This window comes from Pocillopora verrucosa, chromosome 6 (assembly GCF_036669915.1).
Source record: "Pocillopora verrucosa isolate sample1 chromosome 6, ASM3666991v2, whole genome shotgun sequence".
NCBI classification, from domain to species: domain Eukaryota; kingdom Metazoa; phylum Cnidaria; class Anthozoa; order Scleractinia; family Pocilloporidae; genus Pocillopora; species Pocillopora verrucosa.
Window position 1 is genome coordinate 4946091 of NC_089317.1, and position 15430 is coordinate 4961520.

A 15430-nucleotide genomic window follows, 5' to 3' on the forward strand; every position below is an offset into this window, starting at 1 on the left:
TAGACCTGTGTAGGTAAACTCTGTGAACAAGCCCACGGATACCACACGCTTCCTATGTGTTCTACTCGAAACACACGCATGTAACATGCTGCCCTGATAGTTTCCGCTTAAGATTGCCAACAAATGAATGTGCTTAATGTCTTTGCAACATAACGCGCGAAGCGCGTGGGCCATAAATCGAGCTGAAGAAACGAGGTTCCGTAACTTACAGTACGGACCGAGAAAAACGAGGTTAGTTAGATGTTTATTGTAAGTCTTGGTTCAGATAGAAGTGGGAAAGACTTCAATTCAAGCTGAACGGCCATCGATGATTTACGCGCGTCAAATCCTAAGTAGGGTAGTATTTTACTGGCTTCCACTAAAAACTGAACTTGGAGTCGTCAAAAGTTCAAAATATTCGTTTAATATTCATGGTTCTCAATAGTGCAAACTTACATGCAAAGAACGTTAAAGTATACAAAGCCTGCAAGAACTGTGATAAAACGTTGTGCAAGTAACTCGTTTGTCGAGTTTTTTTTTTCTAATGCCCGAAATCTGCAACGCACAACGTGTTTCTTCGTAATAATCATAAGGATAAAAAACTTCTGATGTGTTCAAAATATATTAAAACTTACAAGAAAATATTTTAAATACTTTGGTATGATTTCGAGTTCATTGATTTGTCCAGCACTAATTTTGATGCGAAGTTAGGAGCTTGAAAAATGAGAAGAGGAGAACGGGCAGCCTCTTCAATTTCAATTAAATACAACGTGACACTGCACGGCAAAGTTACAATGACTAATTCAGGAAGATATTATAGAAATAGGATATATATATACTTATACCAGTCGCTGATGTTATAAATATAAACCCTTACTTACAACAAGGTGAATTTTTACAAAACTCTAGAGCTTGTTTTGGATATTTACAGGTATACAATTAATGTTCTTGGCTCTGTCTTAAGTTTATGGGCACGAATGAAGAAAATTTTTAGCTATCACAACAAGCAAAACTTGTAAGTGCAGTTTTCTATACATTTTACACTTCAGCTTTTTGAAAAAATCACCGATGACAGTTACTTGCACCTCATAGCTATCATTTCCTAGTGGATTTTTAGCTGTGCAAATGTAGACTCCTTCGTCATCTTTGGTGATGTTTCTTCGCTCTAAACTTGTAGCTTCATCGTTCGTTCGATTCTGAAGCATTTGCATGCCAGGAAGTCGAAACCTGTTAAACATTTACAGGAATCGGTACTTTGTGCGAATTATTTCCTCGGCTTGAGCGTCCACAAGTTGCACTACGCCAGATCAAGACTACACTCCCTACGGTCGCAAGTACCAGGAGTAATAACAACGCAAAAGTGATCACTTTGTAAGCATCGTCTTCTCGACTTTCATGTTTATCTGTGACACAAAAATGCAATTAATTCACATCGATTCATCTTTAGAGCGATAAAAGGCAGGAAACTGACTTGGTTTCAAATTTTCAAGAAGTTTATTGTTTTCTTAACCACAAAACGTCTTTACAATAGCCTGAAGTGAGGGAATAAACTTGGTTTACATATTTCTTTTTCAAGTCTTTGGGACGAAGCAGGAAAACCAAAATGAAAACCAAAATTAGGACTTTAAGAGCGCTTAACGAATTACGACCAAGAAAACGAGAAAAAAAGATACAAACTCAAAAGCAGAAACCAGAAGAAACAAAACAAAGTGAACCAAAATCGAAAGAAATTAAAAAACAACAACAACAACGAAAATAAACAAAATTTTGAAATTGAGACGCACCCATAATAATTCTGCGAGTAGTACTTGTTGGAGTTGACACTGTTGAACTTGGGAAATCTATAAATGAACACGCACACAAAGAGAGAGATCAAATGAAGGATGTTAACTTGATTTGTAACGCAGCATTCAATGACTGTGCTTGGCCTTTTTGCAGTACTAACATATCAAAAACACCGCACACTAACCATGTGTCAGTATATAATAATCTTGTAAATTAGATTGGAACAAGAAACTTACGGGAGCTGAATACATACAATGAGCTGTACATGTTCTATCATGAGTCCAAATAATAAACGCCACTTTTATCACGAGTAAAACAAAAAAACAAGATTTATTTTAGTGTTTTGAGTTTTTGTTTATTCTTCTGTTTTTTTTCGTCTTGTCAATTCTTGAGGTGGCTTTTCGGTTTTTGATAACCAGTTATTTAACCAAATTAATTTAATGAAGTAAAGTGTTGGAAAATCAACTCGCTTGCTAGAATTAAAAAGTTATCTAATGCCATTTCAATTATGACATATACCTTTTATCTAAAAGACTATTCGTCTCAGAATTACAGAATTTTAAAAAACTCACCGATGACAGTTACTTGCACCTCATAGCTATCATTTCCTAGTGGATTTTTAGCTGTGCAAATGTAGACTCCTTCGTCATCTTTGGTGATGTTTCTTCGCTCTAAACTTGTAGCTTCATCGTTCGTTCGATTCTGAAGCATTTGCATGCCAGGAAGTCGAAACCAGATCACCCGGGGAGAAGGAAAACCAATTGCTTCGCAGTCTAGGTGCAGATTCATTCCTTCGACCACCAAGAATGGTTGTGGACTTGTTATCCTAATTTTGGGCCTCTCTGACAAATATAAAACAAAGTTTTGGAAGCCTTAATCAATATGAAAAAAAAAGAAAAGATTTTTTTATCAACCTGCGTTCTACTTATTTGTCTTCTACGTGCAATTGCGAATGAAAAAAGGAAGAAAGGGATTTAGTAGTCGAAGAGTAATTTTTCATGATAAGAACTTTATGCTTATGATCAAATCCCATCCCCTAAACAAACTCGTACCTCTCGCTATTTGAATAAGAGTGGTGTTTTCTCGCACTCCCTGGTACCGAATTTGTCCAATGCACCAGACCACCATTCCGTCATACTTTGATGATATCTTCCGTACAATCAATGTTCCATTTAAGGTAAGTTTGTACTCCTCAGGGTCATAATTAAAGACGGTTCTTTTTTCTATCCGAGCGATTATGAATCTGTCCCTATCACTTCTGCATTGTGCCATCGTCGGGCACAAATACAAACCAAGGTCCGACTGGGGCTGACCTTCCGTGTTTATTGAGCAAGGTATGTGTACGTCCCTTGCATCGTTTTTAACAACGATCTGGTTCTCTGCATCATTGATATCAGATCCTGTCGAGGGAGTGTAGAGATAACAAAGGAAATTAGCAACTGAAATTTCACCGAGAACTCTTGCGATTTCAATGGGAGAGGTCATAATTTTTCCTCGGGGGGAGGGGGGGGGGATTTTGGTTGTGTCAAAATAAAACTTACCTGATCCCCCGTAGGTCAATTTGCTACAGTAAACCTATAAACTCTGTTAGAGACGACTGATCCCCCACTATCTTCCCCATGAACACCATGTGATTCTCCTCAAAACATTCCCTTCCCCCAATGACAGGTTTCTAGAAACTGATAGAGGGCCAATTCTCTGTGGCTGGGAATCGTCTGTAGAATTTGTGTTATTTGATTAGCAAGCGATTGTTATATTTACTTTTAATGGCAATGAGGGGAAACCCCTTTCACGTAATCAGATCATCAGAAATCAATGTGAATTACCAGAATTTGTATTTCACAGATGATCAAGAAAATCAAGAACAGGATGCTTACAAAGTGAGAGAGCTCGCGGGGTATTTAGGGAACAAATTAAGCCTGTCTATGAACCTGTATTAATCGGCACCATACTAGCAAGTGAATGCTATATTTGCTTTCAATATATAGTAATGAGGGGAAACCCCTTTCACGGGATCAGTTCGTCACTCTTTGCCTTTGTTCGAGTATAATTTGAGAGTGCTATAAGTCTATTATTTTTTTGACTCTTAGCCTTCGGAACCCAATTTATCAGAAACGAAGCCCAGCTATGTGGATTGGAAATAGATATATTTGCGTTAGCATTTCATAAACGCCAAAATCAGACAGCGTAACCAAGTTGACAAGGTGCAATTATGTTCCACAAGACAGTACAAATTATCTTGTATTTGAACAATGCCATCCACTCGAATAAAGAAAGAATCTTTTAATACCCTTTAAGCCAGATTAAATTTGTTGATTTCGAAATAAGAGGCTTCAAAGCATTTCTATAGTGAAATGCCAAAATAATGGGAGATGGAAATAGCTGGTTGGCGTGAAGAAACACGAAGGATACAAAATGTAGATCTTAGTATTACTGAGGGCCATTTTAGTGATTTTCCAAGTATATTAATGAACGTAGTTATTCAGAAATTGGTCCTCTTGAGTCCATGCAGAACTTTAGCTCTCTGAAATGTATCGGTTCTTCTGAAACAATTTCGAGGAATGTAAATCCCGTTGTTTATACGATTTACTTCCGCAAAATCAGTTACTATTTGTTTGACTTGAAAATGCCATTGTATTACAAAGGTGTAACTATTAGCAATTTGCCTTACTTACCTTCAGAACCGTAAGTTTCTCCTAGATGAGTGACAAACAAAAAGATACACAGCGAAAACTTCAGGATATCCATGTCTATGTCTCAAAAAAAGGTACAGTCGAATGAAGATTATGGTTTGTTGTTATCACGAGATTTCTATATCATGTCCTTTATTATGACGGAAGGAAAAAAAACCCGCTTCCACTTTAACTTTCACTCTCACCTCTACATTGGAGACGTGACTGCTAGCAATATCAGCAAGGTAAAGATAAAACAAAGGGTGGAACCCAAGAGTGCTTTTATTTCCACGTGGAATGGCCCACTACAGGTTGATCGCGTAATAGAGAAAAAATGGGGGAATCATAAACAACGACGAGAAAAAACTAAATTATATGCCATAATTTACCACTTAATGTCCCAAAACTAGCTGAAAATTTCTACTAACTTTGAGTTCGGGAGATAAACAAGGATTAAATTTTGCATCAAAGATTATTCTAAGAACTATTTCAGTGGTTCTGCTAGAAATGATCGTTCAATATATATAAGTGGAGGATAATACAAGCAGGCCGTTGTGACTCAGTAGAGGATGATCGATCACGTTTGCTTAATAGAGAGGAACGCTGAATTTAGGTCATGTGGGAATTTCGGTATTTTGAAAACTGCTCGCTAAAAGCAGAGCGACCACATAATGCAAAGCCGCTTAATACAGGCTTAATTTGTTCCCTACATACCCCCTGGGTCCTGGAAATCGATTTTTGTTCAATAACGAAGTGGCAGAGTACTCTAAATTTCACGCTCAGGCGTGATTTAGGAGGAGGAGGGCGAAAAAGTCGGCAGTAAATTGATTGCTGTCATACGTGATAGGGTTTTAAAATAGCCAGAGGCAGCTGTGAACTGTGCGAGGAGAATGTTCATTTAAAAAGACTTGACCTCGTCAATAAAGTCTGCCTTTGTTTGCGTAACGAACCATTTCTCTAGTATTTCCGCTTCATTATAATGTAAAAACTTCGATATTCAGAAGATTAAGTGTGTTAGATTTTTTAATAAAATGCCCACCTTCAAATTCGGGCTTAACTTCCTCCAGTAGGTTTATAGTTACCTCGCCGACAAAACTATCACGTTGTCGGAAAAAGTTGACTTTACGCTTTTTATTCTACCATAGGTCAGTAACTTTGCCATCGCAAACCGATTTTCCTATCACACTGAAAATTATGTCAAAAGACGTCTTTATTTTTCTATTGGTTAAGGTTTGGAAAATATCGTATCAAACCTGTTGAGTTGTCAGTTCCCAGTTTTTTTCTTGATGCAGGGTATCTGCTTGCTGGAACAAAATATGGGTTGAATTGTCCATTTTGAACAGGAGTGAAGCTAAGTTTGAGCTTGTTATGATACCAACCTTGCTACTTTTCAAATGCAATTTGCTTTGTTATCATGTACGGAACAAATGAGGGAAAACCCCTGTCACGAAATCAGTTCATCACAATCGTATTTATCTTCTGCAAAAAGCCCAGCCAAGTTGACAAGGTGCAATTATATTCCACAAGAGAGTACAAATTATCTTGTATTTGAACAATGCCATACACTCGAATAAATAAAGAATCTTTTAATACCCTTTGTGCCAGATGAAATTTGCTGATTTCGAAATAAAAGGCTTTAAAGCATTTCTATAGTGAAATGCCAAAATAATGGGAGATGGAAATAGCTGGTTGGCGTAAATACGAAGGATACAAAATGGAGATCTTAGTATTGCTGAGGGCCATTTCAGTGATTTCCCAAGTATGTTGATGAACGTAGTTATTCAGAAATTGGTTCCCTTGAGTCCATGTAGAACTTAAGCTCTCCGAAATGTATCGGTTCTTCTGAAACAATTTCGAAGAATTCAAATCTCGTTGTTTATTTAGTAAACTTCCGGCACGACATGATTGTTTGATCGCAAGGTTTGTTTGACTTGAAAATACACACTGGCATATATTTTTTTACAAACGGCTACACCTATTAAGTTTCACCCTCTTCATCCGACGTCAACCACACACTCATGAGTTATTTATAAGAGTAGAAAGGTGTAACTTATAGCAATCTGCCTTACTGACCTTCAGAGCCGTACGTTTCTTCTAGATAAGCGACAAACAATAGGATGTACAGCGAAATCTTCTGCATATCCATGTCTACGTCTCAAAATAAGTTACTGTCGAATGAAGATTATGGTTTGTTGGTCTCAAAATTTCATTTCCTTTATTATGACGCAACAAAAAAACCCACTTTTACTTTCACTTTCACCTCTACTTTAGAGACGTGACATCCTACGTCTGTCAGCAATATCAGCAAGGTCAAGATAAAACAAAGGGTTGAACCCAAAAGAGTACTTTCATTTCCATGTGGAATGGCCCACTACAGGTTGACCGCGTAATAGAGGAGAAATGGGGAGATTTACAAACAACGACGAGAGAAAACTCATTTGTATGCTATAATTTACCACCTAATGTCCCAAAACTAGCTGAAAAATTCTACTAACTTCGAGTTCGGGAGATAAACAAGGATTAAATTTTGCATCAAAGATTATTCTTAGAACTATTCCAGTGTTTCTGCTTTGATTGATCGTTCGGTACAAGTAAAGGATAACACAAGCAGGCCGTTGGGACTCAGTAAAGGGTGATCGATCACGTCTGCTTAACAGAGATGAACGCTAAATCTAGGCCATGTGGGAATTCGCTATTTTGAAAACCGACCGCTAATAAGAGGGCAACCACATAATACGGTGCCGCTTAAAACAGGCTTAATTTGTTCCCTAAATATCCTTCTAGCACCTGGGAATCGATTTTTGTTCAATAAAAAAGTAGCAGAGTACTCTAAATTTCACGCACAGGCGTGATTTAGGAGAAGGAGGGCGGTCGGCAGTAAATTGACTGCTGTCATACGTGATAGGGTTTTAAAATAGTCAGAGGCAGCTGTGAACTGTGCGAGGAAAATGTTTGTTTAAAAAGACTTGACCTCGTCGATATAGTTTGCATTTTTTTGTGTGTTTAATGAACCATTCCTTTAGTATTTCCGTTGCGTTGTAATGTATCCGATATTCAGAAGATTAAGAGTGTTTTTTTAAATGAAATATCCACCTTTAAATTCGGGCTTTACTTCCCTCAGTAGTTTCATAGTTACTTCGCCAACAAAACTATCACGTTGTTGAAAAAAAGTTTATTTTACACTTTTTATTCTACCTTGTACCATGGGTCAATAACTTTTCCATCGCAAACCAATTTTCTTACCACGCTGAAAATTACGTCAAAAGCCGTCTTTATTTTTCTATCGGTTAAGGTTTGTGGGATATCTCATCAAACGTGTTAAGAGTTGTCAGTTCCCAGTTCCTTCTTGATGCAGGGTGTCTGCTTGCTAGATCAAGAATACGGGCTCAATTGTCTATTTTGAACTGCAGTGAGGCTAAGGTTGATCTTGTTATGATACAGACCTTGCTGCTTTTCAAATGCAAATTTGTTATCATGCTAACTAGATACGGATCTGGCACAATATTTCCAAGGTCGACGCCAAAAATGCTGGAATACGTTGCAGAGTCATTAACTATTCAGTACGGATTAAGTCCATCTCACGTCTCCTTTCAAGATGCAGATACCTCAGAAAGTTTTGGTGGTTTACAACATAAGTACTAACTGTAAGTACTAGCCTTGTTTTTGATTGGAAAGTCATACCTCGATTGCGCTGGTATGACATTCCTAGAGGTAAAAGGATACCAGTGATCAATGTATTTGATCTTAAGTCTGAGTGCCGCTAATACTTTAAAACATTGAAATTAAGGTCTGAGTTCATCACAGAGGACGTCGACATGTGGTAAAAATATTAGTTATGCAATCGCCTGCAGCTGAAATGACACTTTTTTTGCACACTAACGATCTCACGTCATAAGTGCGCGATGTCTGAACAGACAGACGGATAAATTGAATCTATTTATCAAGAAACGGCATTTCACTGTATCTCAGCCACTAAAAAGATAGTTTTTTTAAATTTGCTGATTTCCGCGTTATGAGAGTCCAAGGAGTAACCTCTGAAAATTGTCTTAAAATTTGTTAACGTACTCTACCACATGGTCGCCAGTCTGAATCTTGCGCAGCTACCTTGCCATTTACCTGCAATGTAGAAAAAATTAGAAACCCTCACCCCTCTTTATCAATCCTCCAGACGATCTGTTTGAATAACTAGGAGCTACAAGACATTCTTGACTCAAATGACCAATTTTTTGAAACAACCAGAGCATCAGCTGCTTACGAACCGCGTGCTGTGCAGAAGCGAATATGGCCAGGTTACCAATTTTTTTCAAAATGGCGGCATCAAATTTTGGCACATTTGAGGAATTTGAATTTTCGGTTTTGCAGTTTTGGTTAATTTAAGATCGGTTTTCGGTTTTGGTGTTCATTGCGGTTTGGGTATTTTCCGTTTGAAAGCATTTGGTTATCAGTATTCGTAAAAATCACAAATGGGTTTTCAGATTTGGTATCCGATGTGATTTTGGATTTTTCCTATTTTGGTTCCGGTTTTCTTTCGATCTGAGAGGCAATTATGATTTTGAATAGCTGCAAAATCTCTGTATGCACCACTTGTCACTGACTGTATCGGATCGATTAGAGTTTTGATAACTGGGATGTGAAAATTCTTTGGCTTTGACGGTTGTGAACCAATTTTTTGTGGTTTTGCGGTTTTGGATGATTTTTTTTTGCGGCTTTGCGGGTTCTAATAAACCCCACTGCCCCCATCTATTTAGAGGGTGGCAAAGGGAAGGTTCCAATGACACATCACGCTGAATTTTTCTATTAAATCACTCATCACGGAGAATTATTTTAAAATAATCACGCGTCACGTAAAAAGGAGTAAGTACGCTAAGCTAATACTGTAAGATTTCAACCTATCGAATGTATTTTTAAAAATCATATTGCATCCAACGTTTTTTATTCTGGAATGAATTGTGTTCCACCAGTCATATTGCTTTTTGCTAGACAAATAAAGACGACTTACTTGTTGAAACTAGACGCTCTAAGAGCGTTTAATTGGGCTTCGTATCGTACAGCCGTTTGGGTCGACATTCTTTCAGATCTTTTATTCCATGGATTCGGTTACTTTCTGGTCTTTCTACATACGATCTGAAGCACCACCACGACCACGCAGTCGACAAAAAGAACACTGAAGGTCAGATTCCTTGCGCAAATTTTAACTATACTAACTTAGCCTGATTGTCTCACAATTGTTTGGACCTACCACGAAGATTAAGGACATCAAAGTCAAGCAAAGGTCAGCAAAGGTCACCTACCACGGAAATCTAATTAGTAAGTCTTGTAAATCACGCGTCATGCGCATGTAAAATAGTAAATCACGCATCACATTGTGAATTTTGAGTCATCACGTGTCACGTAATTATTTAGTATCTGGCGCAAATATCCCTTTTAAATATAAATAGAGACGTCTTAATTTGGCACTAAATGTAAGATTCGAGGCATCAGTTGAGTGAGTTTTACGAGTTTCTTCCTCCGTCTCCTCAGGATGTGAAACAATGGACGTGGGTTCCTGAACTTTATTCGTCAGGGCTAATTGAGAGGTGGTATTTAGTAACTGCGACAACAAAAAAAGAGGGGCTCTGACAGGGAAAGAGAGCAATTTCCCAATAAGGCTTAAAAACCGTTGACTCTTGCGAACACAGCGGCCATGTACAACATCCTTTCCGTCCTCTGAAAAGAAAAACTCCCAATCTCCATTTCCAGCTTGAATGATAAACTGAAGAATGAGGTTTTGAAATTTGAAGAGTGCTACAAAGGGTTTTTTTGTTTACAGTATTCAGCTTTCTACGTATTTGTTCAAGCGTGAAACACGCAAGTTTGTGTACACACCGTCACATTACCGTGTTTATGTTTCTGCACGTACACACTACCTTTAATCAAGATTTATTTTCCGTCAAATCCTGTTAAACATCGTTTGCAAAGCTTTCTCACGCGCTCAAATTAAATTCGATGCTTGACAGTGGTGCGACAGTTTGTCTACTTAAAGTTGTATACTTCACGCGTGAACAAACAACGAAAAATTGAGCCGTTCACTACGTTTTGTTTGGAAACGAATTGCCGCCACAAAACTTGTTGATCAAATTAAAGATTCTGATCCCGAAATTTAGTAGTGACAGCCTGGGAAAAAATTAGCCTTAATAAAAGCGTACGAATTTACCCTGAAAGCTGAAAAATTATTTTGAACCCTGATAATTAAAACAGGGAATCTTTAAAAGCGGGGAATCTTTCCCCCATTCCCCCATTCCCCCATTCCCCCATTCCTCCATTCCTCCATTCCTCCATTCCTCCATTCCCCCATTCCTCCATTCCCCCATTCCTCCATTCCCCCATTCCTCCATTCCTCCATTCCTCCATTCCCCCATTCCCCCATTCCTCCATTCCTCCATTCCTCCATTCCTCCATTCCTCCATTCCTCCATTCCTCCATTCTCCCATTCCCACATTCCCACATTCCCACATTCTCCCATTCCCCGTTCCCTATTTTAAAGATAGAATGCAAATGTTGGTGTTTCTATCATTTTTGGGTAGTTTTAAATCGTGGAGTTAAGTCAGACAACCGTAACATTACTGAGGCAGCTGACTTTTTTGTCCTTTTTGTGGCTATCAGGGTTTTTCCCTATCATAATTGACTCTAATTTTGATTGAACCGAAACTCACGTCTCGAGAAAAAGCAAATGATCAATTCATGAAAGCGTCACGCGTTGTGTGACTGGGTGTTACGTTACAAGTGGAACAGTTGAGAATTTGAACACGTTATGAGGAATAGTATGGGGAACGGAATATGGTCGATTTACATCGATAAATATTTCGAAAGTTCGAAGTTCGTCTTTTGACAGGAATGACAGTGATGGAAAAGCAAGCTTTAAACGGCAGAGATCGCCAGAAACCACAGCGAACACACAAGATGAGAGTACGTGTAAAATGTTTATATTTTGAAATATTTATCGTTGTAAATCGACCATATTGTCCAGGTCCACAGCGATGACAAACGATCGAGATATGACCACTACGGTATCTCAGCTTCTCAATTTTAAAACAGCCATGAGAGGTCTAAGGGCTAAGATCATTATATTTTTTATTCCATACGCGGTATGAATAGTACTGCATCTTGTTAAATATGGAAATGCATTGGGTAGCTGCGGAGCACTCTTTTACGATCTCAACTCTTGACTCGCAAGAAATTACAGTTTACCACAGGTGGCCTAAAGTCATTTTGCGAGGCGAATCAGCTCGTGCACAAGACTCCTGCTACGAATGATGTTGACTTAAACCTGTTTTAAACTTTGCATTCTGGATATGGGCCAAATATAATCCCGACTCGAGTAGGCTCTGGTGAAATAAGAAAACATTCCACTAAATTGTATGATGTCTTTGCATTGTCGGAAATGAGACTAGAGAGTCTGCTATGATCCGAAACCTCATGTTTTAATTTGTTATAAATCAACTTGGTTTCCCACTCTCTCACACCTTTCAAGTCTCACGCTCTGGTCTCTCTCATTTTAAATATATAATACGATCCTATTGCTCAATCATCTGTCATTCATCGCGAAAAATCAACCGGAAATCAATTAACGCTGATAATCTCTCACAGCAAAGAAAATGACTTTTCTAGGCTTACTTTGTTATAGAGAAATGTCACAATAAATTAAAGTTATGTTATAAAATTTGTTATTGTTATAAAATGGCGTATAAATATTACAAACGATCCATTTACATATGAAAATTTTGAGCACTGGATCACTTATAACAGCTTCAATCTAGGGCTCGATCACTTTAAACGTAGCAGTGATTGTGGGCGTGTCATCTTTTATAATTCTTTTGAATCTCACTCGAAAGTTAAAACTACCCAAAAATGATAGAAACACCAACATTTGCATTCTGCACATATGACTAAACATTGCATGAATTGAGAACTGCACTAGGAGGCCTTCCATTTGATTGTATGATGTTTATCAATGACGTGAAAATGTCAGATGATATAATAGTTGATTCGTGTCCAAATGTTAATAAATAGAGTGAAAATTTTACAAGACTTTTGATTGATTTCATTTATAAGCTAACTCTTTTATTTTGTCCTCAATTCTATCCTTAATTTGTTTCCAAACAATTTTTTTGGTTAATTATTAATGTATTTATTTTTAGATAATTCAATACTATTATAATTTCCGACTCTCAACAACTTACAAATTTTTCGAAAAATATAAATTATGCTGATTATTCTCTCACGATTTTTATTTTGAATAACATCTTGTCAATCGCTTCAAATATTTGATGAGTTTGCCATTTCTTTTGTTGACTTCATTATATAAATTTTGATTTTAAAAATCACCTCATGGATTCTACATGTTTTTTTGATAAATACTCTTCTTTTGAATTTTGTAACCATTTTCATGATAGCCAATATATTTTGATGCATCTTTACAACCATGACCCAGACCACATCCATTACAAACGTACTAGTCATTATAAAAAATCATCTCCATTTTATAACCACATGGTTCTCTTCTGAAATTATTGACATAATTTTCTATGCCTTTCAAACAAAACGGACAGTTAATTTATCCATTTTCATTGATTATTTCATCGTCTATTTCAAAATTGCAATTATTGTAGCTCATATAATATGATGAGATTCTTTTTTAATATATCAAAAAATGAAATGAGATTACAAGATAATCACCATGAATAAAAAAAAAATTTTGGTGATTTTGGATGAAATCACAAGATGAATTATTTTATGAATACTATAGATTAGGATTTTTCAAAATTGCAATAGATCATATAATATGATGACATTATTTTTTTCATACATTATAAAATAAAATGTGATCATGAGATGATCACCTTTGATGAAAAAGTTTTGGAACTAGTTTGGAATTTTTTTCAAATATATAGTTTGACCTCTGAATCATCATCGTGGGGGGTGAAATGGGTGATCTGAAATTGGGTGTGAGAGATCGCCACGACAGCCACGCATTGGTAGCTGCTCAGCATTCTTTTACGACCTCACTCATGACTTGCAACAAATTACAGTTTGCCGCAGGTGGCCTAGGGTCATTTTACAAGACGAATCAGCCCATGCACACAACTCCTGCTGCGAATGATGTTGACTCCAGCTTGTTTTAAACATTGCATTTTGCATATGCACCAAATTTAATCTCTGGTGAAATGAGAAAACATTTTACTAAATCGCATAATGTCTTGGCATGAAGAAAATGGCTTTCTAGGCTTACTTTTGCAACAGAAGTATTGTTGTTGTTAAAGAGAAATGTCATAATAAAGTCACAGGTAGAGGATCTTAATTCCGATTTCCTTCTCATCGCCGATCTCATCAGTATGCTGGACTAGCTTCTAACGCATTTCCGTGGTTAAGGCACCATGGGAAGGTCTGACGTTCAAATTCTGAACGAAGTCTCAGATTATTTTTTCAGGTTCCTAGCTTGCTCGTTTTGAAATAAAGTGCATATTTTCTTATGGTATTCTATTGAGGGGTTGCCGAGCTACCCTCGGAAATCTCCACCACTTACGAGTTTAAGTTTACTCGAAGGATTGGGCATCGATCGCGCATGATGTTGAGTTGATGAACTCGGTAAAACTGAAAACTTCCCTTGACTTTCAAGAAGAGATTGACGACAGTTTGATATCGAAACTCGTATCGACCAAGTCGGCTAAAGGATTCATTGAGACAATGGGGCTTAGTTTAAAGCTCCTTAGGTCCATATATGTCAATCACAGTTTCGCGAAGACGACGAAAATTTAACTTACTGAAGAGAAGAAGTCCAATTCAAAAGGAACAAATTTCGTTGAATTTCATCACTGGATTATTTACAGTTTGATTTCTTAATCGGAGATAAAGAGAGAGTTATACTTACTGGTAACATTCTATTGTTATTAATGATATTTCCCATTGTGCCGTCTTTGAAAGCTCGAAGAAACTCACGAAGACCAGACGAAATGGCGAACAATAGTGCCATATTCAGCTTGAACACACTAAACATGTCATTTATATACAAACGAAATGTCCTTGTATGTTACTTAATTTACATGAAATATCGTTACACCTCTAACCGTTTCCGGCTAACTCAGGACAAACAGCTTGGCTAAATCCCTGCGTGAATCACAATTTGCAGCTTTTGGTCCAGAAGCGTTTGTGATCGGAGAGGCTGTCTGTAGATCATGTGGTCAAGTCAGACATTGTATCGTCTTTGATATCAAAGACTTTTGATATTTAGAATTTTGCCAGTAAGTATAACTCTCTCTTTAGCTCCGATTAAGAGATCAAACTGTAAATAATCTGTTCATGAAATTCAAGGAAATTTGTCCCTTTCGAATTGGACTTCTGCTTTTCAGTAAGCTAAATTTACAATTAGACAACCTCAATATTATATGAGCTATTGCAATTTTGAAATACACGATGAAATAATCAATGAATATGGACATATTTACTTTCCGTTTTGTTTGAATGGCATAAACGATTATGTCAGAAATAACAGAGGAGAACCATGTTGTTATGAAATGGAGATGATTTTTTATAATGACAAGTACGTTTGTAATGGACGTGGCCCGGTTCATGGTTATAAAAATGCATCAGAATATATTGACAATTATGAAAATGGTTACAAAACTCAAAAGAAGAGTATTAATCAAAGAAAGTATAGAGGCAATGAAGTGATTTTAGAAATCAATATTGTAACTAACAAAGGAAGATGGAAAACTCATCAAATATTTAAAGAGTTTGACAAGATATTATTAAAAATGGGAATCAAAAGAGAAGAACTAACAATTTTATTCTCTGAAAATCTTTTTTAAAATTTTGAAAATCAAAAATTGTAATAGTATTGAATTATCTAAAAAATAAACACAATAATAAACCAAAAAATTGTTTGGAAACAAATTTTGGATAGAATTGTGGACAAAATAAAAGAGAGAGCTTATATATGAAATCATTAAAAAAATCTT

The 15430-nt window shown here is 36.9% G+C and overlaps 1 protein-coding gene and 1 long non-coding RNA gene across 3 annotated transcripts; both read right to left on the reverse strand.

Moving 5' to 3' along the window:
• Positions 1–532: 532 nt before the first annotated feature.
• On the reverse strand, positions 533–6600 carry LOC131784738 (leucine-rich repeat and immunoglobulin-like domain-containing nogo receptor-interacting protein 2). Of its 2 annotated transcripts, none has more exons than XM_059101561.2 (5): positions 6510–6600; positions 2817–3164; positions 2337–2606; positions 1764–1820; positions 533–1382 (listed from the first exon to the last, which is right to left on the reverse strand). In XM_059101561.2, the coding sequence occupies exons 1-5, from the start codon at positions 6580–6582 to the stop codon at positions 1210–1212; spliced, it is 921 nt and encodes a 306-aa protein (XP_058957544.2). In that variant the 5' UTR covers positions 6583–6600; the 3' UTR covers positions 533–1209. The 2 variants fall into 2 exon arrangements, with proteins under 2 accessions (XP_058957544.2, XP_066024915.1); XM_066168818.1 differs by lacking the exon at positions 6510–6600 and adding an exon at positions 4440–4640.
• A 913-nt stretch (positions 6601–7513) lies between these two features.
• LOC136281991 (uncharacterized) lies at positions 7514–14449 on the reverse strand. The gene is made up of 3 exons (XR_010718018.1): positions 14344–14449; positions 9436–9560; positions 7514–8552 (listed from the first exon to the last, which is right to left on the reverse strand). It is a non-coding gene; the product is annotated as an uncharacterized lncRNA (long non-coding RNA).
• Between the last annotated feature and the right edge of the window lie 981 nt (positions 14450–15430).

Bases quoted from the DNA above. Each gene is read 5' to 3' on its own strand.
- LOC131784738 (XM_059101561.2), bottom strand. From the start codon at position 6,582: ATGGATATGCAGAAGATTTCGCTGTACATCCTATTGTTTGTCGCTTAT. The intron at 2,607-2,816 runs GTACGAGTTTGT...TATATTTGTCAG, and splicing joins TCTTATTCAAATAGCGAGAG to AGAGGCCCAAAATTAGGATA. The intron at 1,383-1,763 runs GTGCGTCTCAAT...TTTGTGTCACAG, and splicing joins TACTCGCAGAATTATTATGG to ATAAACATGAAAGTCGAGAA.